This window comes from Rissa tridactyla, chromosome 5 (genome assembly GCF_028500815.1).
Source record: "Rissa tridactyla isolate bRisTri1 chromosome 5, bRisTri1.patW.cur.20221130, whole genome shotgun sequence".
In the NCBI taxonomy this organism is placed as follows: Eukaryota; Metazoa; Chordata; class Aves; order Charadriiformes; family Laridae; genus Rissa; species Rissa tridactyla.
In genome coordinates, this window is record NC_071470.1 from 11,608,499 (window position 1) to 11,634,774 (window position 26,276).

General features: G+C 47.5%; 1 protein-coding gene and 2 long non-coding RNA genes across 3 annotated transcripts in view; 1 reads left to right on the forward strand and 2 right to left on the reverse strand.

Moving 5' to 3' along the window:
• Window positions 1–3,883, reverse strand: part of KIT (KIT proto-oncogene, receptor tyrosine kinase) — a 58,703-nt gene extending 54,820 nt beyond the window's left edge. The window contains exon 1 of the mRNA XM_054202580.1: window positions 3,744–3,883. Within this exon, the coding sequence (XP_054058555.1) occupies window positions 3,744–3,831 (88 nt within the window). The 5' untranslated portion in view covers window positions 3,832–3,883. The remainder of the gene's footprint in view (window positions 1–3,743) is intronic.
• A 2,161-nt stretch (window positions 3,884–6,044) lies between these two features.
• LOC128910636 (uncharacterized) lies at window positions 6,045–9,884 on the reverse strand. Its single transcript, XR_008466801.1, has 3 exons — window positions 9,730–9,884; window positions 6,945–7,156; window positions 6,045–6,188 (listed from the first exon to the last, which is right to left on the reverse strand). It is a non-coding gene; the product is annotated as an uncharacterized LOC128910636 (long non-coding RNA).
• A 339-nt stretch (window positions 9,885–10,223) lies between these two features.
• On the forward strand, window positions 10,224–13,744 carry LOC128910635 (uncharacterized). The gene is made up of 3 exons (XR_008466800.1): window positions 10,224–10,437; window positions 11,971–12,255; window positions 13,273–13,744. It is a non-coding gene; the product is annotated as an uncharacterized LOC128910635 (long non-coding RNA).
• The last annotated feature ends 12,532 nt before the right edge of the window (window positions 13,745–26,276 follow it).

Consider the following 26,276-nt stretch of genomic DNA (forward strand, 5'->3'; position numbering starts at 1 on the left):
AGATGTTCCCCCTAAGATCTGTCTTAGCTCGTGTTCACATGTGCTAAAGACATATCCTCTCTGATTCCACCTGTGTCCTGGTGCAACGTGTCCCTTCTGGAGGTGACTCAGGATCCTTCGATCAATCCAAGCACCTGCAAAGCAGCCCTGCTGTTCGGACAATCGCCGATGGGTTTCTGGGAGGGCTGAAGGGAGGCGGAAAGCCCACGGAGAGCCAGCAGAACCCAACGCTACCACAGCTGCAGTCATCTGCCGACGAGAGGCTTTCCCTTGCAAAATGAGCGCATGGAAATGCCTCCAGCCTCTCTGAACGGCACTTCAACGGGATGCAAATGGGAGTCTCGCTTCTTGCCAAATTTATCACGTTCTTTATTATAAAGCCTGAAGAAAAATCACTTAGGTGCTCGCTGGGAGAGGGATCCCAGTCGTAACGGAAGGAAAAAGAGTGGAGCATTGAGCAATCTTTGACATTTCCACCCTGCTCCAGGCAGTGGCCGTGGGCCACGTTTCGGCGCAGGAGAAGCTGCACGGCCGCAGGGGAGGGAGGAAAAGGAGAAGGAGAGAGCAGAGATGGAAAGGGGGGAGGAGGGAGGGCTGGACACTCGGATGGTTTGAGGGGGTCAAGGCAGCGACTGAGTGACAGCAATCAGAACCCTCATCAAGTTCAATCTTCCTCCTTCCAGCCTCCGGCTGACAGGTAGCAGGAAACATCATGAGAAGAGACATTCTTCCCTCTGGGCACAGGGAGAGCCTCCTACTACTCTGCAGCTGACTGGGGAAAAAAAAAAAAAAAAAAAAAAAAGGCTATATTGACGGCTGCTGAAAGGAACCATGTCCAGTCTTCCATGACTGCAGGATGGAAGCGCCAGAGAGACTCTGGCAGAGTACTGGGGGGGAGGGGGGGGGGACAGGACAGGGCGAGCCTTGGGGGGGGACAGGAGAGTCACAGAGAAAAGATGGTTCCAGAATATTGTATAAAAGGAGGACCAGGCAATCCCCAAACGGAGGGAAAAGTGGAAGCATACGTTAGGACATAAGAAAAACAAAAAATAGGAAGGAGCTGTGGACAGAGATGAAGAATGGTTCACCCTCCGAGAGCTCTGTTTTCTACATCCTCCTTCCCTGTTTGCAACCAAAGGAAGAAGCTCTTGACTGAAGGCCAAAGAAAGATACTTAATATAAATTTGTATACTGATAAACAACCGGATAGGTCTGATAGGTGGGAGATCATCCAGTCCGGGCGTCTACACTGAGGCAAACCCCAAAGTAACACAGGGTCACGCTAGCTCTGCAGCAATCCAGCACAGCTGATCAGCTCTGTCCTGCCTGTCACTTCTGATGGCCCTTGCCAGGACACCAGCCATCTCCAGCCCCAAACTATCCCTGAATATTCCTGCACCCATGTGGTACACAGATGATGCGCATACGTACCCAAAGACAGCTGTCTTTTGCGACAGCAAGTCATTTCTGCCTATTACACTGTGGGTTTTTGCCCACACAAGTTTGTCTCCTGTGCGCCCAAGGTGAAGTATGTCCAACAAGTCAACATTTGAACCCAGAACCAGAGGAAGGATCATGAGAAAGGTTCCCTCCTTGATCTCCAGGACTCTGGAGCCTGCATCTCATGACTTCCAGAAGATGCTGCCAGCCTGACCCGTTTCTCAAGCTCTCCTTAAGGACAGTCTAACTGTACCAGGAAGGATAACCTTCAGGTGCAGGCAAGAAATACTTGAAGTAAAGAAAGTTGGTGGGTATTAATCACTTCAACTTTTATTTTTAAATTTATTTTGAGGAATAACGCATTGGTAGGAGTTTCCCATCCTTGTGGCCGCAGCACGAGCACTCTGCAGACACCTCTGGGTATTCTGAATAGGAAAATCGAAATTGTCAGCTATCACACTCTAGTTCCGATTATTGATGAACAAAGGGAGCAAACCAAACGCGTTACCCAGAGAAAAAAATATTAACAAAAATGTTCATAAATCAACTACAGCCTCTCTCACATTCCAAACGCGTACAATGAAGAATCCGACATTGTCACTACTGTCAGTTCCTGGAATATTAGTTTTATTTGCTGCCAGCAGCGCGGGCAGAGGCTCGTGGAGCCCTCCCCGTCTGCTGTCACGCAGAGTGCTCTGCAAGGCTCCTCTCCCTTGGTGGCAGCAGCTGTTAAACACCTCGCACCGCGCATCGCTTCCCTGGATCCTCAGCTTGCTCTTAGCTAAGTAGACGACCTTTCACGTTATCCGCTTTCAGACTTCCGTGCACAGGGCCAAATTCCTCCCTGAGTGCAACGCCTCGGACACTAGCCGCGACCTCCTTATGGCACCTTCCTCCGCGGACCTCCAAATGCCGCTTAAAGCCTACAAAGTGTGCAGCGAGCGACTGCGAAAGCCATGTGTAAAGTTGCCCGGTATTTCAAATCACTAGCCCTGTGAGGTTAGGCAAGGAAATCCCCTTTTATCAAGGAAGTGGAAAGGAAACTTTGAATATATACCCGGCACACCAAAGTTTTTGGGCAAGCGGCTCCGCTCGGGCCTTCGGGAGACCTTCAGTCTCCCGAAGGCCCGAGCGGAGCCGCTTGCCCTCCTCTTCAACCCGGAGGATTGGAGCAGACCGGCTCCGATGCCTTGTCCTGGGGTGAGATGCCTGCCCTGTCCCCTCCGGACTGCGGGGCACCCACCTGCTGGGGTGCAATGGGGCACTGACACTGGGGGGGCACCGATATCGGGGTACCGACACCAGGTCATGGACCCACAGGGGTGCACAGGGGCACTGACACTGGGACACCAACACCGGGGCACTGACACTGGGGCGCACCGGGGCACCGACACCAGGCACGGACCCACCGGGGCACCAACATTGGAGCGCTGACACTGGGACACCAACACCGGGCACAGACCCGCTGGGGCACCGACATCAGGGTACTGACACCGGGATACTGACACCGGGCATGGACCCACCGGGGCACCGACATTGGGGCACCGACACTGGGACACCGACAGCGGGCACGGACCCGCCAGGCTACTAACACTGGGACACTGACACCGGGACACCGACACTAGGGCACTGATACCAGGGCACACCGGGACACTGACACCGGGACATCAACACCAGGCACGGACCCATCGGGGCGCTCCGGGGCACCGACACCGGGACACCGACACCGGGCACGGACCCGCCGAGGCACGGACATCGGAGCACCGACACCGGGACACTGACACCCGGGCACCGACACCGGGCACGGAGCCGCCGGAGCGCACCGGGGCACCAACAGCGGGGGCACGGACGCGCCGGCGGGACGGAGCGGGGCACGGAGCCCATCAGCCCCCCCCACTCCTCCCGCCCCGGGGAGGCTTCACCTCTGGACACCTGACGGCAGCGGCTGGTTCCCTGCCTATTGTTCAAGTAGCACTTAACCGCGGGGACATTTTGTACTGATTGCCAGATAGTTTATTGTCAAAACAGCCCGGCCCGGGGGAGATGGGGGGGGGGGGGGGGGAGGTGTCCCCTCTCCCAGCCCCGGTTCACCGCTCACCGCAAACAAAGGACTTTATTTCTCCCCCCCCCCCCCCCCCCCACCCCCGGCGGGGCGTCCCGCAAAGGGGCAAACACCGGGCTGCCGACCCCCCGTCCCCACCGCCACCGCCACCACCACGCCGCTGCCCCCCGAAGTTTTTCCCCGCAGCCTGCCCGCCGCTCCCCGCGGAGGCTCCGCGCCCTCCCGCGCCCGCGGATCCCACCTGCGGGGAAGAGGCTCAGCAGCAGCAGCGCGGCGTGGGCCAGCTCCCGGGCGAGGTACGCGCCTTCCGTTGCCGTTGCCGTTGCCATTGCCGCCACCACCGCCGCCGCCAACCCCCCCCCCCCCCGCCGCCAACCACGAAGCCCGGCGCGGCTGCCGCTCGCACCGCCCGCCGCCCGGAGGATGCCCGAGCCCCCCGCGGGAAGGGCTAACGGAGTACAAGCCGGCCCCGCCGCGCCGCCGACGGCTCCGCCTCCGCCGCCCGCCCCGCGCCGCGCCGCGCTGCGCTGCGCGGCCCCTCCGCGCCCCCGCCCCGCCGCCACGGCGATGGGCGCAGGTGAGAGCCTCCCCCGCCTCCGTCCCCGTCCCCCTGCCGGGGTGGCGGGGGGAGCGTCCTTGTGTGCCTCGGTGGGGTTTGCCGTCAAGACCCCAAATACCTCCCAAAATAAAATAGTTTAAAAAGGCGGGGGCGGGGGGGGGGGGGGACGACAACCAAAAAACCATGACACAGTGGTGCTAGTGGGGGGGGAGAGATCGCCCCCCCTCAGTGGGCAGGGCACCGTAGAGGAGAGGATTTTGGGGTGTTGGTGGATAAGAAGCTCAACACGAGCCAGCAATGTGTGCTCGGAGCCCAGAAAGCCAACAGCATCCTGGGCTGCATCCCCAGCAGCGTGGCCAGCAGGGCGAGGGAGGGGATTCTGCCCCTCTGCTCTGCTCCGGTGTGACCCCACCTGCAGTACTGTGTCCAGCTCTGGAGCCCCCAGTGAAAGAAGGACATGGACGTGTTGGAGCAGGTCCAGAGGAGGCCACAAAGATGATCAGAGGGCTGGAGCACCTCTGCTGTGAGGACAGGCTGAGACAGTTGGGGTTGTTCAGCCTGGAGACGAGAAGGCTCTGGGGAGACCTTACTGTGGCCTTCCAGTACCTAACGGGGGCCTATAAGAACACTGGAGAAGGACATTTTAAAAGGGCATGTAGTGATAGGGTGAGAGGTAATGGCTTGAAACTGAAGGAGGGGAGATTTAGATTGGATGTTAGGAAGAAATTCTTTACTGTGAGGGTGGTGAGGCACTGGAACAGGTTGCCCAGGGAAGTTGTGGCTGCCCCATCCCTGGAGGTGTTCAAGGCCAGGCTGGATGGGGCTTTGAGCAGCCTGGTCTAGTGGGAGGTGTCCCTGCCCAGGGAGGGGGTTGGAACTAGATGATCTTTGAAGCTCCCTTCCAACCCAAACCATTCTATGGTTCTGTGATAAGGAGGGATAGGGGATGTGGGGCTGGGTAAGCTCAGGGGTAGTGTGGTCTGGAGGGCACAGCCAGGCTGGGCACGGGGCCTGGAAACAGAGGGAGCATCTCTCAAAGGGCAGGTGCAAAGCCATTTGTTTAGCTCTGAAATCCTCACTTACAGCTCCTGGAGGTGTCACAGCAGGTCGCGTGTGCACCAAAGGTAACACTCTGCCCTGGCTCGACCGCTGAGATCTCAAACTGTGCCCACTCTGGGCTGTCAGCTATTAAGGGCCAGTCACAGCAACAGAAGTGAGACTTAAAAGTATGGCCTGTGACACAAAAGGAAGGACTGAAAGAACTGGCTGGTTTGGTATGGAAAAGAGAAAGCTGACAGGGAGCTTAAACATGGAAAAGGTTCTTACAAAGAGGATTGTGAGCAATTGTTTTTCATGTCCCTCAAGGGCAAGATAAAAAGTAATCCATTTAGTTTTCAGCAAAAAAAAAAAAAAAGAAATAGCTTAAATGTTAGGAAAGCACTTGCAAAGAGTAAGGAGAATTTAGTCTACAAATGCATTGCAGAGTAGAGGTTGTGGAATCCCACAGAGGGAGTTTTTTAAGCACCGATGAGACGATTGACAAGGAGGATCTGGGAGCACTTGCTTCTGTAGAAATGGAGGGAGCCGGAGTGGAGCGGCTCTTCAGGCAGAAATAATACAGACTACAGAAATGTCTTGTCTTTAACACTGCTTTGTCAGTCGGTGTCACACGCTGCTGAGGTGACAGAAAGGTACGTAGGTGCCCCAGGCAGAGGAGACATCCGTGCATTCACCAGCGGCGCTCTGCCCCGGTACCCACAGGCGGGTGAGGGAAGGACACGCAGACTGTCAGAAAACCCCATACCAGCACTTCTGGATGTACAGAAAGATGTGGGGGACACATGGCAAAACCTTCACCCATGAAAAAGCCTAAGTATAGACATCTTGAAACGTGTCGGTACAGATCAGAAAAGTTATTGAAGGTAAATTATTCCTTTTTTTTTTTTTTCTTCATCTTCTTTTCTTTTGCAGTACTGTCAGGTTTTTCCCAAGGTTAATAGCACTGTCCCATATGGTCCAGCATGAGATGAAAGTCTTGTCTTATATGTTTAAAATGGCTCTCTCCATTTCTTTACTCTCTTTCATCTCTGACAGCCAGTCTCTTTTGATGGGTGAATCCTTCCTCTGCTGCAAAACGGAATACATTTTTGTTAGCACACCAACAATTTCAGAATCAAACATCGTTTTTAAATCATATTTCTCGCTAGGTGAATTAATCAAATTAATTCTAGGTAGAGGTAAAAAATAGCTGAAATACTTAAATTTTTAGTGCACTCCAGATTTTCCAGGTGTCTTTGGGTTTCGTTTTTGCAGGAGAGAGGAAAAAAAAAAAAGGGGAGTTGGAAATCTTTTACATAAATGCTTGGAGCATTTACAGTTTAATTTCTTAAAGATGCAAAGGCAGCGCGCAAGGGGTTTCCACTGCAACATTACCGAGGAAAATGTGATGTTGTTATTGTGACAGGTTTCTCCCTGTTCTCCTCGATTAGGCTCTTTTGGTTAGCGGCCTGCCTTTATGTCCTGCACATCCCTGATCACATGAAGCCAAACTCCGCATGGCCCGGCATCATGTGCCTCATTTTCACGAGCATTAAGCTGAATGTGAGACCTCTCAAAATCGGAGCGGCAACAGCATTCTCCACGTACTTTGCCTGGCTATAAATAGCTACAGTAAGTGGGGAAACAAAGGTGAATTGGTTTTTAACCTTGCCACTTCATTTATTTTTAATAATCATAATGATAAACGCAGTTGCCTTTTCCACCTCTCTCCCGTGCATTGCGCTGAATGCTCTAAGTTCTCTCATCCGTATTCTGTTTCCATTATAGAAGAAGAAAAAGAAAGTTGCTTGAGCAGTGGAGGATTCTCTTAGGTCTTTTTTCTACCTTTGTCCGAATTATGTGAGTTTAAGCTGAAAAAGGGTCTTCTCTGCGTTTGCAGCCAACCTCCCGTGTTCCTTTCTTCAGCCTTCGCCATGGTACTGTGGCAGTGTGTTAGGACAGGTAATGCCATCTCTCCTCATCATCTGCTGGAACCAACCTGCAGTAGGTTGACGTTCTTTTTTGGGGGGGACGACAGAGAGAGAGAGATCTACAGGCTTTGGAGACAATGGATACAGATTTGGAGATAAGAATGATAAGCTTGGAGAAATACATAAAACTCTCTGTTTGGAAAGCTCACTTCAGTTTGAAAACCTTGAAGTGATTTAACATTTATGGACCAGCTCCTTCGAACAGTCAATTCAAAAGATTGCTGTTACACATCCATGGGACTTGCTTACCGGAGTAAACATTGAATAGATCGATAATATCGGTAAGATTAAGCTAATGTCATTGAACTGGTGCCCTAATGAAGGACTTGCGTTATTTCTGTATCTGGATGAAAATGCATTTGGAAATTAGCTAGTTCGATGGCTTCAAGCAGCTTATTTGTCAGGGCTACGAAAACCGTTTTATTCTAAATCTTTACAGCATAAATAATCCGTGGGATCTATTTTACCCATGGCGTGACGTATCTAATGTGAAGAGGGGAAACTTCCCTTCTGATACAGCTAATCAATGCCAGCGAGAATCCCTCCTGATAAACCCTGTGATAACGATTTCTTCTATAACGTTATACTTTCCTTTTTCTAAACTGCAGATTGATAGACCTTAGTCTGGGACATCGCCGTTCCATATAAACTGGCAGCCCCAGCCAGCTCCAGAATTAACTCCTCTGTGATTCCTGCAGGCTTTGAGAAATTACGGGAGTTTGAAACATGCATCGATTTACCGGCGTTGTTGTAAAAGCCATCTAATCGTTGGCATAAAAGTTTGTTAAGCTTTTTAAAAGTGAAAAGTGGTTAAATTTCTGCCTTGTGCATTCACCTAAACCAGCATTTCTGAAGCCTGGCTGTCAGGAATGTCATACGACCACCGTGCAAAAAGATGTACTCAGCACTCTGCTGTGTCTTAATTTTAATCGACAAAACCGTAGCTGTGAATTTTCAAAGTCTCGTGTTTATTACTAAAAAAAAAACCATAAACCAAAAAAATTAGTGTGAAGTCTGCTGGTCTAAACTGTTGGTACAGCAAGGTATAATCCAGCTGTACCCGTTTCATGAGATTTCGGGACGTTTCGTTGCATTTAGTTTTATTAATTTCCAGTTTTCTGCATCCTCACACTTACACGTAAGGGTGGGTGAGTGGAGAAAACTGCCAGTACGTGATAGGCATACGTCTTAAGACTTCATCTGTAGATGGTAGGATTATAACGTCTTCTGCAGTTCAACTGCAGAAATTTCCGCTATTTTTAGCAGGGATGACACTAAAATTAATGCAGATAAAGTGGACACCTTTATCTCATTCCCCCCTGGAATATGAGCCTTCAATTGAATCCATTCAGTCTTACTGAAGTGGGAGGTATCTCTTACTCCCTTTTAATCCAATTTTGTGAAATACTCACTAAATCCCATTGTGCCCGTGATCTCAAATCAGCATTGCTATCCTACTTAATTAAAGAGTTTTCCAGCATCGAGTGTCAAGAGCTGAGATATAATCGTCATTGAAGCTTGAAATATATGCTGTTTTTAAAGACATCTCTTATTATCACATGCATGGCACACTATTGTAAAAACTGTCTTATCAGTATAAGCTTAAGTGGAAAATAAAGGCTCTAATCTTCTTGATAGCAGTTTTTGTTAGTTTATAGCCTGCAATCTTACTAAGAAAAGAGATTTGTCTTTATGAACTGCCAAGTACGCTTCTTGCCTTTATCACTTGCTGCTTTTCTTGCACAGGCCGCTGTTGAGAGCCGAGGTCTTTTCAAAGAGTTGTTTTGTCTTATTTCATTTTGTTGCTGGGTGTTTTTTTGGTTGGTTGTTTTTTTTTGTTTTTTTTTTTTTTTTTAAACGAGTTCGACATATCAACATATTTGTGGAGAAACAGCTAATTTGGCTTCCTCAAAAGCGTTCTCCTTTCCCATCCCGCTGCCCTTCCCGTCCTTCCCTGGCCTTCCCACGCGTGGCGGCTTTGGGCTGCAGCCCTGGAGAACCTCGTCCTCGCCCTCTCTGCCCGCTCCCAACAGGATATTAATGCCTCAGTGTCTGAAAACATATCCCGGCTCTGCATCTCGTGACAAGAACTAACTTTGCTTTGCCCTTCATAAAGAGCCCTTCTGTGCTTTCTTACAGCGCTTTGTCGTATCTGGAATCTAAATAAATGGCGAGAGAGGGGGTTTGTCAGGCGTTTTTTCTTCTCAGGTGATTAAAGCCACATGAGATCCAGTTGACTCCTTTGGCATTTTTGTTAAACTGCACTATTTTGCGTGTGAATTTGGGGGTCAAATAAGAAGAAAACTAAAAGAAAAGCAAAAGACCCCCCCCTTGATTGAGATAGTAGGTGTCCAAAGTGTGATGGAGAACGGGGTGCTTGTGTTGTCTGTGTTCCCTGAGTCAATAACTAGAAAAGCTTGTTTGTTTTATCACTTCTGTTTGTCACATCACGTCTCTAAGTACCTTTCTTCAATGTATTTTAATTTGTCATTATTGAGCTGCACCAGGATTTGCTGGGATCCTTTTTATCCCTGCAAGACATCTTCAGAGCTCTATTGGTCCCATTTTGTTTTCATCTTTGCGCAGTTTGCAGAAACACGTCAGTTCCCCTTTATTCAGCTTTAAAACTTGTTACTAACCTGGGTTGTACATTTTTTTGGGCGAGTGGCCCCTCTTGACCTCTCCTGCCAGTGCTCCTCTCACATGTCTGGCCCGGAGCACTCAGCCTTTGTCAGGGGAGCATCATATGAGCCTCCCGCTCTCTCCCGGTCCCATCCTCGGTGCCCGCTGTGCCCGTCTCCTCCTGCGGAGCAAGGCAGATTTGTCACAACCCTGCCACCTCACCTGGAACAAGGATAGCGGTGTCTGGCCTTAAAAAAACAACTGTTATTTATTAGAGCCAAAGCACTTCAGAGAAGACAGTTCCTAAAATAGTAAACAGCCGCACATGTGACCCATTTGCTATTTTTCATAGAAAAAAACCAAGAAGTCTGGCCTCTCTAGCTGCTGCTCCGCAAAGCTTGTCTCCATGTCTGCTCAGTTTTGTTCGATTCCCAGGATGGCTGTGGGCAGCTGAACTTCTTAGAGACCAAAGCACTTTCTAATTAGCATCTCCGTCTTTAAGCAGGTAACTCCCAGCTTTGGTAAAGCAAGGCTCGCAGTTTGCTGCAGACAGATGGAGTATCCACGGAGCTAACAGCTTCTCCATCGCCTCTCACTTCTCCCCCTGCAAATTTTTTGACCGACCCCTACAAAATTAAAACGCTGTAGACGTTGTTGCCCTGCCGTATAGGGTAGGTAGCCCTTACCAAGGCAATGCTGCAGTATCTTAGGGCACCACACAGCAGGTAGGTACGTATTTACGTTTTCATTACAATCTATCTTTACAGTTCTTGGGAACCAAAAGTCTCTAAGAGATTATTTTCCTATCAGTCTTATTCCATTTTCATACGGCTATCTTGTACTGCCAGAGGCCTTTGGGTTGTTTTTTTTTTTTTTCCAGCTATGTATATTTGCGAATGCAGTGTATACTATAATCCCCAAGCCCACAGTGCTGATAGACGGCAGGAAAAACATACACACCACTGGGAGAGTAAAGGGCAGTCAAAGGTGCCTCCCCATTAAGAAGGTTGTGCCCATCCCATTTATCACCCAATCCTCTATTTTTTTCACCTGTAGAAGTTTTTTTCCAGTCTTCTTGATAAGAGTTTTCAAGCTGAGACGGTGCAGTCGCCTTTGGAAATTTCCGTAGGTAGCCCGTTGTGCAGTGCAAGTGAAAGTGAGCTTCTGCAGACACTTTCAACCACCTCCCCAGTGGATGCTGGCTGCCCGGCATCCTGGGAAGACCTGGGATTGCACCTTGATTAATTTGCATTTTGATGACTTTGTTTGTCCAAGGCTGGCTAACCGGAAAGAAAAAAATCAGTTCGTGAGGATGCCTGGGAATAAAAATGGTATTCGTTCCTGTGAGAGAGGTGTTGTAAAGCCTGCTGATATTAATGAAATCATCTAGCTTTAGAAGGCTTGTGAATTTGGACCTTAAGAGACAATATTCTATTACATGAGATGGCTACTTCTCCTTTTTTCCACTCCTGTTCTGAGTTTAAGCAGATTTGGTGGGGCCATATGAGTTTAGTGTGCTCAATTCAGTCAAATGAGTTTTAGGATATGTTTTCTGGGATCCTTTTCCTATTTTATCTCCATTCTTTTAGGGAGTTAATATTGAAATGATGCATTACTCCAGTGTGCAATGTTTAGCTAGATGTTTCTGCGCGTTTTTCTGTACCAGTCTGTCTGATATGCAACATAAACAACTGCATTGGTGTAAAAAATATGGTCTAAAGACCATATCTGGTTTTGCCCTGATATGTTCAGCTGATTCCTTCTTGTGTGCTTTTTCTCCTCCCGAATTCAAGAGCACTGCTGGCAAAGCCCGTATCCCAGCTGCCCGCCCTGCTTAAGGCCAGGCTGTGGCTTTGAGCGCAGTTCCCCGTGCCCAGAGGACTCTGCTATTCGGAGGTGACCCCGGGCAGATGCACCAAGATGCATCCTCAGGGCTCACCAGCTCTTTGCTCCTGCAGTGGGAAAACCCTGCCTTCAATTCTCCCTGCTGGGAACCTTACAGATGTTTATATCTCAAAGCCTCCCTTCCCTGCCCCGAGTTCCTTAATTAAGTGCCTGCAGAGCCTCCCCCCACTGATAGGCCTTTGGGCAGGGAGCTGTTGTCACCTGGCAGCACGCAGGACCTGTTTGGGCCAGGAAAGCGTCCAAGTAAAACTGAGATTTGGGATTCTTTGGGGTTCACGTAAGAAATACGGCGCGTTCCCTTTGCCGTCTGCTCCTTGTTGGCGCTAATGCGAATGTAAATGTCATTTTTGCAGCTTAGGAGCCCGTCACCCCTCCAGGCATCCGGCCCCTCTTGCCGAGGGGATGTGCATCCACTGGGACTCGGCCGTCGCAGCTGAGAGCGGGGGTTCTGTCTCTGCCACCATCCTGCACTGCTCCTGCATCATTTGTTCGCCGCGTCGGTTCGCAAGACGCTGGCTGTGAAACAGACTTAGGAAGGTCCCGACCCTCCTCTCCCTAATTCTGTCCCCTGCTGTGGCACTTGAACTTGCTGGCTCTTTGTTTTGCTGCCACAGCTATTTTGAGGAACCGCAGAGAAGGTTATTTTTCACCCCCTAATCTAGTCCCTGATCTGGTTTACCGTGTGGGTTTTGCAAACAGGTCTGCTGCCAAAAGGGGTTGGGCGGGGGGGGGGGGGGGGTTGGCGGAAAGCGATGAGAACGAGTGGCGAGAGGGAACTTAGCGCTGGCGTGCCGCCAGAGCCGGCCCCCCACGACAGCAAAACCTCGTGTTCCCCAGGAGCCGGCCTTTACATACCGAGGTAAACGCCACGGCGCCTCTGTCCGAAGCCGGGTGTGAAGGTAACAGGTGATTTCCCCATTTTAGGTGGACACCTAAATAGCCAGAGCGGTTTAAACAATGCAAGGCAGCGGCCGGCTCCTCCTAGGAATGGATATCTTGGTTATCGCCGAGCTATTTCCCCTTGCCTCACGTCAGCTGTCCGATTGTTCCGTGCCCGGTCCGGGCTGCTGCCGCTGCCGCCTTTATTTACCCGAATATTAAGTGTTACACAAGATGCCGGTTGTAGGTACAATCTGTTAAATGCATGATCTCCGCTGTGTTACCAGCCCTCTCCGCACAGCCCACATATGGCCCATTGTTAGCACAGATGTCAGCCCAGGAGCAGCTTGCTTATCTCCTTACACCTCAGAGAGCCGCCGGCTCTTCCCTCCCAGCTTTTGCTCCCGTCCCTGTGTCAGAAGGGGATCATTTGTTTCGGGGGCTTTGGGGATGAAATTAGTACAGCCATTAGGATGTGGCCGTGGCAAACGTCCGCTCATTAGCCTGTGACAACGTGCGCTGGATTTATGACAGTGACAAGGAGTCAAAATAACACGGTAGGGTAGCTCCTTTCAAAGGCAGATTTAGCAGGTGCTGTTTGCTGGATCTGAGTCAGAGTCTCAGCCTGGGGTTGAATCTTGGGGCGTTATTGTCTGAGGAACCTCGATGCCGTGTTGGTAATTCCCGCTGCACAACCACTGTACAGCTGATAAGCAGAAACATTCAGAAAATGTTGTAAATAGTATTTAGAATTCTTCTTTCATCTTCTTTCACAGATGATTTCTCAGTTTCTCTAACACGATCATATGATGAAGCATGTGTCATTTTGACCCTTGAAAGCCTGGAGGAGCATTGACATCTCGAGTTCCTTTCCAAACACTTCAGAAATCCTTCTGCAAACAAACGCTGGAGATAGATATCCAGAACTGGCAACACATCACAGCCTGTGGGTTAGTGTTTGCCTGAGACTATCGGCCACCGATAAAACAGGAAACTGCAGCCTACGTTCAAAGTGGTAACAGGGTCCTGGATCAGCGCATCAAATGTCCATTCATTCTGTATTCATGTCATAGTGTCGTGTGGTCAGCTACATTGGATAAAGTGTTATTGATTGACAGCTCATTGAGTTTTGTTTCTCTTAGTTCTTTAATGAAGACAGGATCCCTGTTGAAATGAGCCAGCTGAGACTGAGATTCACCTGGGTGTAAGCCAGATGGCCAGCTGCTCTCTATATCCAGTGCAGAAACGCAGGCACCTCTGGAGTGATAGTCACCCAACCTGAGGCAGGTGGGTTGAATCATCCTCTGGAGATGTCTTTCTCCTCCTCAGAGGGAATCTAGACAACTATGCGAAAGTTGCATGTGCAATATGCGTATGCAACTTCCATAACTCTCCTAACTCTCAAAGGTTAGCAGTCATTTCCTTTACATGCCTAAAAAACAATGAGGTGGACGAATATGATCAATGAGGAACTTCCTCTGTAAATAGCTCCAAAGCGGTACTAACAAAATGTTTAGCCCTGGAGACTCGGTCACAAGCACAGGTCTGTCTAGATCTCGCATCACTACCAGGTACATCTTGTATCACTTCACTCTTTTCAGCTGTGAACGGCACGGCCTTAAACACGTCTGCAGGTCTCCTTGCCCAGTGGGGAAAAAAGGAGCTGCCATATGGCACTGGGATTTGGGAGCCCCCTTGCACTGCCCCACTGGAGAACTTCAGTCAAGTTCCTCTGTGCCACCGTGTCTCCAGCTATAAAGTTCTTTGACCTCCTTTGCAAAATGCTTTGTGCTCTGTGGCTAATGAGGGCACCGCAAGAGCCAGGTATTAGCCTCCCACAGCAGTTGCTGAGCGTCTCCAGTGCGTGCCACGCTCATTTCCAGTATGCCTCTGGGCCTCGTTAGCTGGCTGGCCTGCACTCCTCCCTGAAGCTCCGCTCCTTTCTTTGCATCAAAACCAACGTAGCACAAAGGCTGTGGGTTGCAGACACCCTCTCACGCAGCTTCCTCCCGGTACCTTGCCTGAACGCTCATCCTTCCATTGACGGTGATGTGGAGTGAAGAGTAATTCCTGATGGAGCCAGCAAGCCCAGCGACTGTATTTGTAGGTGAATTCCTCCACCAGTGCACATTGCCACGCTTAATCCTCTAGAAGCAGAGTGACCAGTGAGACAAGGGTGTTTCTAAGCTGGACTAGCAGCAGTGGTAGGTACCAGAGCCTTCTGCACCCCTGCATTTCTGTGATGCCCCAACACCACGTGTTATCAAACTGGTCGTGCTGCTGTGACTTGTGCTTGGCTCTCCCCCCGCTGTTGTGGGGCGTGTGGCTGCACCATGGATCCAGGCAGGGAACTAGCCTAGCTGAAGCCTTGCTAGCCATAATACAAAAAAGGGAGGTGGAGAATGGGGTTGCTTAAATTAACACCACCGTCAACATAGTGCCTAGTGGACTGCAGTCTATGCAGTTGTTTTCTAGGTCTTTGTTGTTTCCTAGTGCTGACAACTTCTGGCTGCTGCCTCTGATGAAGTTTTCAGTTCCTTCAGCCAGACTGTGGTTCCACATAGATTTTTTAATTTCCTTCTACCAAAGATGTTTGAGATAAATTGCAGCTCCGCTTTTGCAGACGTACTGATGGGGACACAGGGGATACTCTTCTCAGCTCACCTGCACTGAATCTCCTGCCGCCAGCAGGTGCAGAGCATCTCCAAGCAGGATGCTCTTTGGGGCGGAGGTGGAGGTGGCTCCCCAAGCAGCCAAAACTATATGGGATTACCTTTCCTGCAGCTGCAGCAAGGATCTGGCCTTGGGAAGCTCTGCACCACTGCCAGGCAGCATTACGTGTTTCCCAAAGGGATTTCCTCCTGGCACTAGCTCTTGAGCATGCTCCAACGTATAGGCCCAGAGCTCTCCCATCCGTGACGGGAGCAGAGCCTTGGTGCTACTTGTGCCTTGTCTGCATGATCCCCTTTGCAGGGGGCATGACCAGAAAGCTGTTACCTGGGCCATATGGCCTATTTGTGCTGATGTACTGTGTCCAGCTCCGGAGCCCTCAGCACAAGAAGGACATGGACCTGCTGGAGCGGGTCCAGAGGAGGCCCATGAAGATGGTCAAAGGGCTGGAACACCTCTCCTATGAGGACAGGCTGAGAGAGTTGGGGTTGTTCACCCTGGAGAAGAGAAGGCTCCGGGGAGACCTTATAGCCCCTTCCAGTACTTGAAGGGGGCCTACAGGAAAGCTGGGGAGGGGCTGTTCACAAGGGCATGTAGCGATAGGACGAGGGGCAATGGCTTTAAACTAGAGCAGGGCAGGTTTAGATTAGACATTAGGAAGAAGGTCTTTACGCTGAGGGTGGTGAGGCACTGGCACAGGTTGCCCAGAGAGGTGGTGGAGGCCCCATCCCTGGAGACATTCAAGGCCAGGCTTGATGAGGCTCTGAGCAACCTGATCTAGCTGAAGATGTCCCTGCTTACTGCAGGGGGGTTGGACTAGATGGCCTTTAAAGGCCCCTTCCAACCCAACACATTCTATGATTCTATGATGTCACTACATTAAATAGCATCATCGGATGTAAACCTGTATTTGAAGGATGACAGAAATGAACATCTGTGCACGAATGGCTGGTAGACATTAGTACGTTCTCACGTTCTCAGGTGTGATGTTTTTCTGAAAAGGCGCAAACTCTAAGTTATGTTTTCCACAGACAACTTTAATTCATATTCATTCATAGCCTTCTTGCACTGTTTGATTGACTGCAGATGGATAAAAAGGAAAATGTTTGCTAGCTCCTTTTTAGCCAAGTATGCAACGGTATCTCGATTTTAACAGCAAGCATATCTTTAGAGGGCATCTTTTTGTTAAGCAAATTATTATAGATTTTGCCCAATCTATAAAAGAGCAGTTTCACTGTTCTTCTGATTCCCTTTTTCTTTTATGATAATCTGAACATTTATAAGACAAGATATCGTTTAGATGTTCAAAATAGAATCGTATTTTTGGACCGTGACATCAGTTTTTATGCCATTTCACTCTATTTTGAGCTACAATTAAAAGTTCTTTTTTAAACAAACTGTATCTAATTTCTGTGCTAAATCAAACCAGGCGGCAGGGAATGTTTTTACTTTTAACTAGAATGTCGTTAGAGTCAAGACATGCAAGTACAATGCGGAATTGTAGGACATCTCTGCAAAAATTAAAAAAAAAAAAAAAGAATTGACCGCAAACTTCTTTGTCTACACTAGTAGTGGAGTTTTTTTGGTAGAGAAATGCCGGCAAACTCTCATGAAGAACTACTTCTTGCACCAAAATAAAGTGATTTCCCACTAGAGCTTGTTCCAGTTTTCTGAACAGAAGCAGCAATACAAGAACAATTTTGCCAGCCCAGCAGCGTCTGCGAGCGCGGCTGTGTTGCCGAGAGCTGTGTATTATTGACTGCTCCTTGACATCGTTATTCCAGACAGAATTTCGGACCCAGCTAATGCTGCAATTAGGAGCTTAAGCCAACAGAATTAACACGGGAGTGACGTTCATTTTTACACGTGGAAACAGTATGCAACAAGTATTTTTTCCATGTAGAATATTCAAGTTTGTAAGTAGACCAGTGTTACAGTCATTTTTACAGAACTACACGCTGGGCCTAAATTCCTGTACAGTATGCCTTTAAAGGGCCACACATTACATATCTATATATATATGTTATATATAACTTTGCTCTTTCTTCAAGCATATCATTGTCCTCGGAGAATACAGCCTGTGGCAAAATTGAGGTTTAGAAAAGCAACTTGCTTTTTGCGTTTGCTGGAAAAGGAAGCGGCATGTGACCGGTGTCTCTTGCAGTAACCGGCGCTGCAGTGGTCGCGCTCAGCTAGCACAGAAAGGTTAAACTGCATTTAGCTAAAATCCTCCAAAAATTGTGCGTGTTTCTCAGCCATTGATGACCTGGGTCAAAAAATTCAGCCCTTGTGGAAGTATTCTTTTCGGCATGATGCTTAGACCTGAGGACCCCCCCAAAAAAAGTTAAGCGTTGAATTCCTCCCCCAGATGGTATTAAGGAACTGGAGGATTACCTGTGAGCCAGGGGAAGGCTGCAGTATCTGGGGCTTTGATGTCAGTGTTGATTAAAGCCTGGATATGAGCTAAAGGAGAGGCCCGTGACTGCGCTTGGTTAGCACTAGAAAGAGTCAAATATTCAAAGCCTAAAATTGTAGTCTTAGATCTCTAAATTTAATACTAGCAGTGACTCATGGGCAGGCTCACGGGGTCGTTCAGCTCTCTCTTGCCTTAGAGAATCATAGAACCATAAAATGGTTCAGGTTGGAAGGGACCTTCAAAGATCATCCAGTTCCAACCCCCCTGCCATGGGCAGGGACACCTCCCACTAGACCAGGCTGCTCCAAGCCCCATCCAGCCTGGCCTTGAACACCTCCAGGGATGGGGCAGCCACAACTTCCCTGGGCAACCTGTTCCAGTGCCTCACCGCCCTCACTGTAAAGAATTTCTTCCTGGTATCTAATCTAAATCCCCCCTCTTTCATTTTAAAACCATTACCCCTCATCCTATCACTACAGTCCCTGACAAAGAGTTCCTAATATCCAATCTAAATCTACCCTCCTTCAGCTTGAAACCTTACCCCTTTTCCTATTGCACTACTCCCTGATCAAAAGTCCCTCCCCAGCCTTCCTGTAGGTCCCCTTTAGGTACTGGAAGGGCCTCTAAGGTCTCCCCAGACCCTTCTCTTCTCCAGGCTGAACACCCCCAACTCCCTCGGCCTGTTCTCACAGCAGAGGTGCTCCAGCCCTCGGATTATCTTCATGGCCCTCTGTTGGACCCGTTCCAACAGGTCCATGTCCTTCTTGTGCTGAGGGCTCCAGAGCTGCATGCAGGACTCCAGGTGGGGTCTCACCAGAGTGAGCTCTCTACCAGAGCCTTACCCTGGGTCTCTGCATCTCTTCCCGGGGCTGTCTTGGAGAGCCGTGCTCCGTGGTGGAGCAAGACCTGAGCTCAGTCTTTCACACTACTGATGGCCAGGACCTTCCCGTTCCTCTCCTCCACCTGCTGCCTCACTTCATTGTGATTTTTCCTCTTTCCAGCCTCTTCTTTCTCATTCCCAGCCTCCCATCTGCCTCTCCAGCCCCTTCTCCTGTCACCGCCTCACTGACAAGTAAAACTTTCACAAACTAAAAACGGTGGGGACTTTTCCCAGGTCGTTTCACCTCCTGATAAATACGAACAAGTCTGCAGGCATTCAGGGCGGGATGGTGCTGTGAGACTGCACCACCTCCTCACCTGAGCGTACATCCAAGCAGGAGAAAGTGAATCCCTCTATTCCCATATGCCTAGCAAATCTGCTTCGCTGCTAACCCTAGGAAATGTCTCCCAGACACACATGAATTGCCTTCTTTGTTTGACCTGGTTCCTATTTATTAAGCAGAGGGGACTTCCCCCATTTTCTTTTTGGTCTCTTTCATCTTTTTTTTTTTTTTCTTTTTTGGCTTCTATACTCCATTATAAATAAGAATTTCCTAATTATTTCTCATCTAACCCTTTAAAAGTTTCATGTGATGATGACACAGTAAGGAAATGAAAGAGGGAAGATATATTTGTGAATTGATCTGGTCACCCTCAGGCTTTGAAGTGGGAAAATTTTAGGTCTCGGCAATCCATTTCTGATGTAAATGTTTCACTCGTATATCTGGAGCCCCCATTAGCGAAGGGGCAATCTGTCATAGGCTCTCCCTATATGAGACGCTTTGTGCCCTTGTTCTGTGAAGAGAGAGTTGTAAACACAGGAGGTGACTATAAAATTGAGGGACTGAAAACACCACTAATAATGTTCATTAACAGCAAGAGAATTACTTTTTTTTTTTTTAATGTAAAAGGGAAACAAGGAGATTGGCTTTTATTGATATCTGCAAGATAAAAGAAACCCCAGCTATTAAGTCTCCAAATAAATATGTTTCCTTGCAACACGAGATGTGTAATTCCATGGAAACAAACACACAGACATAAACTGCAAAATGCTTGGGGGCATTTTTAACTTATCAGCGTAGAAAAAAGGGAAAGTAAGTATAAATGTCACAGAAACTATAACCAAAATTAAGAGAGCATGCATTATGTTTAAATCTTACGGACAATGTGCTAAAGATTAAGTTGCATACCAATAACACACTGCACAGATTTTAAAGCAGTAACACACAAATGGGATGAAAAGAACAAAAAATAATTTAGTAACATAATATAAATTATGATCATATTAATATAGATCGGTATCTGGTGCAATTCCTGCTTGCGTTTTTAGGAGGCTGTTAATTAAGAAACTATGATGCTGGTCCCATTTTTCTAAATTGCAAACAAAACCCAAGGCTGCTGTTGCATGTGAGAAGGACTTAACCTCTGCAAAAATCCCACCGGGCACATTAGCCAGACAAAGTTTACAAAAAAACCTGATGTCAGGTTATAGAAATAACGATTCTAGCAGATACTCTTCCCGCTGATGCGCTTTGGCAGCGTTGTTTCATTGTTAATACCATAGGACAGAGTTGCGGGGAGCTTCCCCATGGGAATCCCGCCACAACCTCAAATATTAGCGTAAACAGCTGAGTTTCTGCCCGGTTTGGTGACCCTGCAAAGGGCCGCTGCGAGCTCACTGGGGCTTGGAAAGCGGCTCTGTCCTGTAAACGACTTGCTCATCGTTTGTCTTGGCCTTTCATAGCCCTGGTGCAAGGCTGGAAGAAAGGAAGCTAATAACTACACCTATTCCTCCAGACGTGACAGCGGAGCCTGCGGGCAGGCGTATTGCCCGGCTCTCATTTGCTCAAATTGATTTAAATTTTATGGGGTCTTTTTAATGAGTAGGACCGGTGGCTGCTGCCAGGAGCATAGATGCACAAGCGGAAAGGTGGCAGTAATTGTGCGTGTGAACCACGCAGGGTCTTTCCTCATTTCTTTTTTTTTAACTCTTGCACCAGACAGATAGCATTTTGAAAGACTTCCCGTAATTCCTAGAGAGAAACCGGTGAGAAGAGGCTCTTTCCAAAAACACAGGTCGATCCGTGTGATGCTCTGGCCCTCTGAGTCTTGACAGGAAGGCAGGAAGCCCCGAATCCAGCATTTGCTCCAGCACAGGACCTGAGAAAAGCTTGGTTAGCGTCCAAATTCCTACATTTTCCTGCTTATTAAGCTGTCATATACCTCTGGGGCAGCTTGATTCCGGCGGCGTCTATTTCCTGCAGAAATTTTTTGTAAAGAAACTTGAAGTTACCTTTCTCCTCCGCTGAACTCGATTCAGACATGTCCAGCATCACAATGTGCCGGGGAAGAACCTCCGGGCACTCACAGCTTCTTCTGTCGTATTCGGATTCAGATATACTTTAATTTATTAACTTTCCCTCTGCATATTGTTGTGTGTCTCCAGCAGACCTAGTTTTGGAGGAAGACTTTTTTTTTGCAGAATGCTTTTTGCAGGCATCTCTAAAATCATACAGAGTTTCAATCAAAGGGAAGCGATTACAGAGGAAAAGGTGGGAGAAAAGTGAAATTGCTGTAAAGTTCAAAATGTTTCCAGCAATTACTAGCAGTTTTCCAATGCATCTAAGTGTTGCAGTATGAATTATGTCTTCAAGCAGTTCTTGAGCCTTCACAATACAGATTTTCAGATATATTTGTTTATGACTGAGGCTTGCTGCATAATGCAAATAATGTAGCAATACGGCAAGCGTGAAGCATGACATAAAAAATACGATTAATGTCAAGCTCACAGACCCAGCGTCTGCGTGAGGCGTCCTCAAAGCGCCCTTCGCCTCTGAGTTACACATTTGAAATCAGGAAGACGTAGCCTAATTTTCATTATCTTTGGATGCTCAGCAGTGTTTAATAAGAATGAAACTTACGCATGCATTTTCTCATAAAGATCAAATCTCGCTTGGGAAACTTGATAGCTTTTCTTCGGCGGCTCTTAATTCTTTTGGTAAATTAGCAGCTGAAGAAACCACGCTAGTGGTAATTTGAATTAAAAACAGCAACAACGTTTGATACAGTGCCTTACAAAGTCTTACTCTCAAAATTAATTCAGAATAGTTTGGGCATAAAAATTGCTATGCAAATTGAAAACTGCAAGCCTTAAGCATAACAAAACTGGACATTTATAACGTTTTCACAACTAAAAAAGCCTTTCCTCCTCCATGGGAAAAACTTTCCAGAACACAGTAATTCTTTGTTTGTAGAGCTGCAGTCCTGACACGAGAGCTCAAGACTTATTAGAAAAGTTTATAGACTCTGAAACTGTTCTAGACACGCAATCGCAGTATGATCTCCTATGCTGATCAATTCCACCAAATCAATATTGCTTGATCCCTCGGGAGTTCTAGATTTGCCAGGAGTCTGTGATTTGGAACACCTTAAGTCTCTGACAGACACACAGCTTATTCTCAGTCATTTTTTCGTGTAGTTTCAAAATCCCCTACATCAGATTCCTCTGCTTGATCCTGTGTGAATTGAATAGAATGATTGTTGATACCATTTATGATTAGTACAAATAAATAAATACATACATTTTATGCACAGGGCGCCAAGTATTTAGACATGTTCTTCTCTGTTCCTGTCTGGATGCCTGAAGAAGAGCCCCAGTGTTCAAAGGAAGAGCCTTTCCTGCAACCTCCTTTGAAGTATGTTAAAGGTACTTTAGAAATGCAGGTATTATTCATCACTATTGTGTCACTGGACCGCCAAGCATTTTCTGCATCTCCAGAGCCTGTGGCAATAAGGCTTAGATGTTCTTCCAGTAGCAATTATACCTCCAGACATATATAACTTTGTAGTTAAATACACTTCATTGTGAACATATATCAAATGAGATATGTATTTTCAGGTGTAGTTGTTTTGGACGCCGATGCATTGCAGGGCCGTAATCATGACTTAAGCAAATAAAAGAGAGATTCCTCGCCTTTGAAATGTTTAGGGAATTACTCAGTCCCTTCTGTGATGTAAATAAACAAGGCAAGAGGTTGTATGGATAGTCAACACTCCAACCTGGTGCAGGGTACAAAGGGACAGACCTTCCCAGGGCCAGGTAAAGGGCAGGTTACTTCTAACAGGGTGACAATGATTGATGTTAACTGCTTGCAATTGAAGAGGCTTTACCTAGAGGAAAAGGCTGACTGCTTTGTATGGAGAGACGAGAAAACAAACATTGTGCTCCTCAACAAGCATCCTCCCAGAAAAAAGAGAGGAAGGGAAGCTGTCAAGAGGACCATACTTTTGGCCTTGCATTGTAAGGCCCAGAGAGCAAAGGGGTCAACTCTTCCTGAAACCGGGGACTGACTTTTTGACCTCCAGAAGCAGTTCAGTGTTTTAAGCTCATCCAAGGGCCTGTCATTTAGACACAAGTTTGGTGGGGCTGGGCACGGAGCTGCATCTGTCCCTCTGCCCACCTGGAGTGCTCACTGTGAGCCAGCTCGTGCTGCTCAGATTAGGGATGATGCTCAGGAATGTCTCAGGGATTAGAGATGTCTCGGGAAACGGGAGTTTGCTGTCACTGAGGGATTTTTGAATGTGGATGGACATTTATTAGTACCCTTGTGTGAAGTTCGTTCAGCAATGAGATCCCACGTGGATAAGAGCCAACTGTCAGAGAAGTTACCAATATGCTTTATCCCTGTTTTTATGGGGTCTGAGACTTGTTTGAATCAAGATCCCACAAACATACAGCCTGGAGTGCTTCCTTTTCCAACTGTCTTTTATACAAGACTTGGAAGAAAGCTTTGAAGATGGATTTTTCCATGGCTCTGCTCTAGCATTTATCAGAAGGGACTCATTACAACAGATGCCCTTTGATGAAAATCTGTGGGCTTGGCAGCTTGTTGAGGGCACAGTCACGCATTAGCTGTGTTTTCACCCAGAGCTGGCAGGACAGAGAGGCCATTCAGACATCTGCTAGACTCTTAGATGGACTCATTTGCTTCGGTGCAGCCCTGGCATTGCCTTGGGGGCTCGGCTACCTCCATGGCTACAAGTGGGCGGCTCATGGGCTCAACCAGCGTGCGTGGTGGGAGCCTGGCTGTAGGAGTAGCTTGCTTCTCCTACATGGTAAGGCGAAATCACAAGACGCTTCCTCTCACCTCCCCCTCCCATCTTTGGTGATGTTAATTTTTAGGTATCTCTGAGAACACCTTCGATCACACTCCACTGATTCCAGTCGATGGTCTTCAGCACCATGATATGCAACCTCTTTGGTGTGATGTGTGGTTGAACGAACTGCAAATGTGGACAAGGAATGTGTTACTGCTTTGTTGCAGGTGGCAAATATTATTTGATGTGAGAAATTTCCCTATCCAGGATAGGGCCAACGAATTATTCATGGGAAACGCTTAATAATACTCTCACCAGAATTCAGTTTTCAGACCCAGAAATTTGCCCACTGGTGATCAGCAACACCTAAAGCCAGTTCTGTGCTGGAAAACTTTCCATCTGGTGCTTTAACCGCCCTTTTCAAGCCCTGAATGAGCACTTGACTGTGCTGGCTCTGCCTGAGTGTATTTCATTGTCCAAGATGCACTTGAGGAAACTGTCTGAAAGACACCCATCCCTCCCATCGCAGCCAACACTTCAACCATTATGGGAGTCGCGCTCTGACCCAGAATTTCCATCCTGGCCCTAAAACTATCTTCTTGCCCCAAGTGTTTCCACGAAAATTTTCCATGTTTATGAATCTGCGTTTTCTCATGAGAAACTGCTTCATCAAAACATTCCCTATCAGCTGCAGTTTTGTTTCACTTCAAAGACAAATGCTATGGCAAGACCTGCATGCTGGGAAATTTTTAAGTCAGATGTCTTGAATGTTAAAAGGAGCCTTTTTTGGGGGGGGTTTCTACACAACACATAATGCCCAGCATTAAGTATTTGAGGTAAACCACATTAACCTAGAAGAGCATCAACAGTATGTAACAATTAGCGCTGCCTGAACTGTGACCCAGAGATGTCATTTTTTTTCTTATCATAAACTGCGGTGTCTCCAAAGTGTTGACTGTCTAGAAGAGCGTTTAAACCCATATGCTTACTGAAGTCCCCTTATTTGCTTGCAAATAAAACAGCGTGTGTGTGTTGACTGCTGACATGCTGGGTTGCTAGTGTGTTTGAGTAGGGACAGTGCAGAAGCTGTCTAGAAACCTGGATGTTGTTCTTGTTCTGGTCATGGGCTGATTCCCATGTCATGTTGCAAATAGGGACCTGGCCGCTCTGAATGGAGAGGCAAAGGCAGCCACGTCCAAGGTCACCCATGTCCTCACCATGATCTGGAGAAAAATATACCTGCCAAGGCAAGTGGGAAGAGAAGGTGGAAGCACAACACCATCAAAAAGAGAATATGACAGTGAGGTACCCTCTCCAGATCTGAGGCATTTGAAATTGTTGAGCTATGTCTGCTTGAAGTCCTGGCTTTGTTGGTAGGTGGTTGGGCACTGTGCCAGAGGAGAGAGTCTTTGTGTTACAGACCTTTGTGTAAAGTGCCTTGGGGATATAACTCTTATATGGCTTGTCCTCATGGAAAGTACTACCAGGATAGTTATATTAACACTCTGACAAAAGTCAAGAGGGCTCTCCTCTTCCAGAGCAAGTTGATTATCCATGCTGAGATAAGGATTAGTGTCCCTCACCATCACAGTTCACATCTTACTGCCAGAGACAAAAATACCTCTGGCTTCTCCAAGCAGTTGTCCAAGGCTCCCTTCAGCTTCAGGCACACATCCATTCCACATTCACAGGATTTTCTTTCAGCTCTCACAACAAAAGGCTTATTTATTTACAAAAATGAAAGACAAGCTAGATTTTGAGATGTACGTATGTGTTGTAGATCAGTGTACCAGCCCAGTCTAAGCTCTCAGAAATAGTGCTAAGCCTTTTATCTCGAAACCGGGCTACCTCTGATAAAGCATGTTGGTCCAGTGTGTGTGCGCAAATTTGTGCTACTTTGAATCTGGTGATATCAGAGCTCTCTGCGCGGACTGTCAGCGCCAGCATGGAGCTAGGAGATGTTAAACAGCAGCTACGAATATTAAACATTTAAAATCAGCAGGTCTGGATAACCTGCACCTGTGATTTTTAAGACAGCAAACTGATGAGAACCGAGGAGCAGAAATAGTGATTTCCAGCATACCAGAAAACCTCCAGCAGTTCCCAGAAGACTGGAAGAAAGTCAACGACATGTCAGTATTTTAAAAACCTGTAGCAGGAAGCTCGGGTATTACAAGCGTATCAGAGCTATTTGGAAGCAAAACAAAATGTTGAATTGTGAGTATAGGACTTGATTTTCAGGGTAGAAATAAAACTGTTCCGAATCAAAATTGGTTTATGGAAAACAAATCTTGTGAAACTAAAATAATGTCTTTTTGCAATGAGACTGACCATTGCTGGAGACAAGTTATTGAAGTAAAGGGAGAAGACACGGTGCTGCTATTTTTGCAGAAACTCTAAACCATCAGAAGCTTCATGTTTAGACTAAGACTGAAAAAGATAAAGAAATATTTAAATTGCTTGGCCAAAAACTTGTAGAAATAGCTCTTGGGTTCCAAAATGACTAAACACTTCTGACAAAACCTTCTCTCCTTTGCTATCAATTTTGAAACATAGGAAAAGGTAAGATCCATATTGCCCACCCATGTAAATGGATTTTTGCATAAATGAGGGAAAAACTAATGATAGCAGGACAGTGGTGGCTTTGATTGCTGCTGAGAAGCTCAAGTTATGCAAATATACAAATACTGTTTCAACAAATGAGTAAAGGGCAGTGGC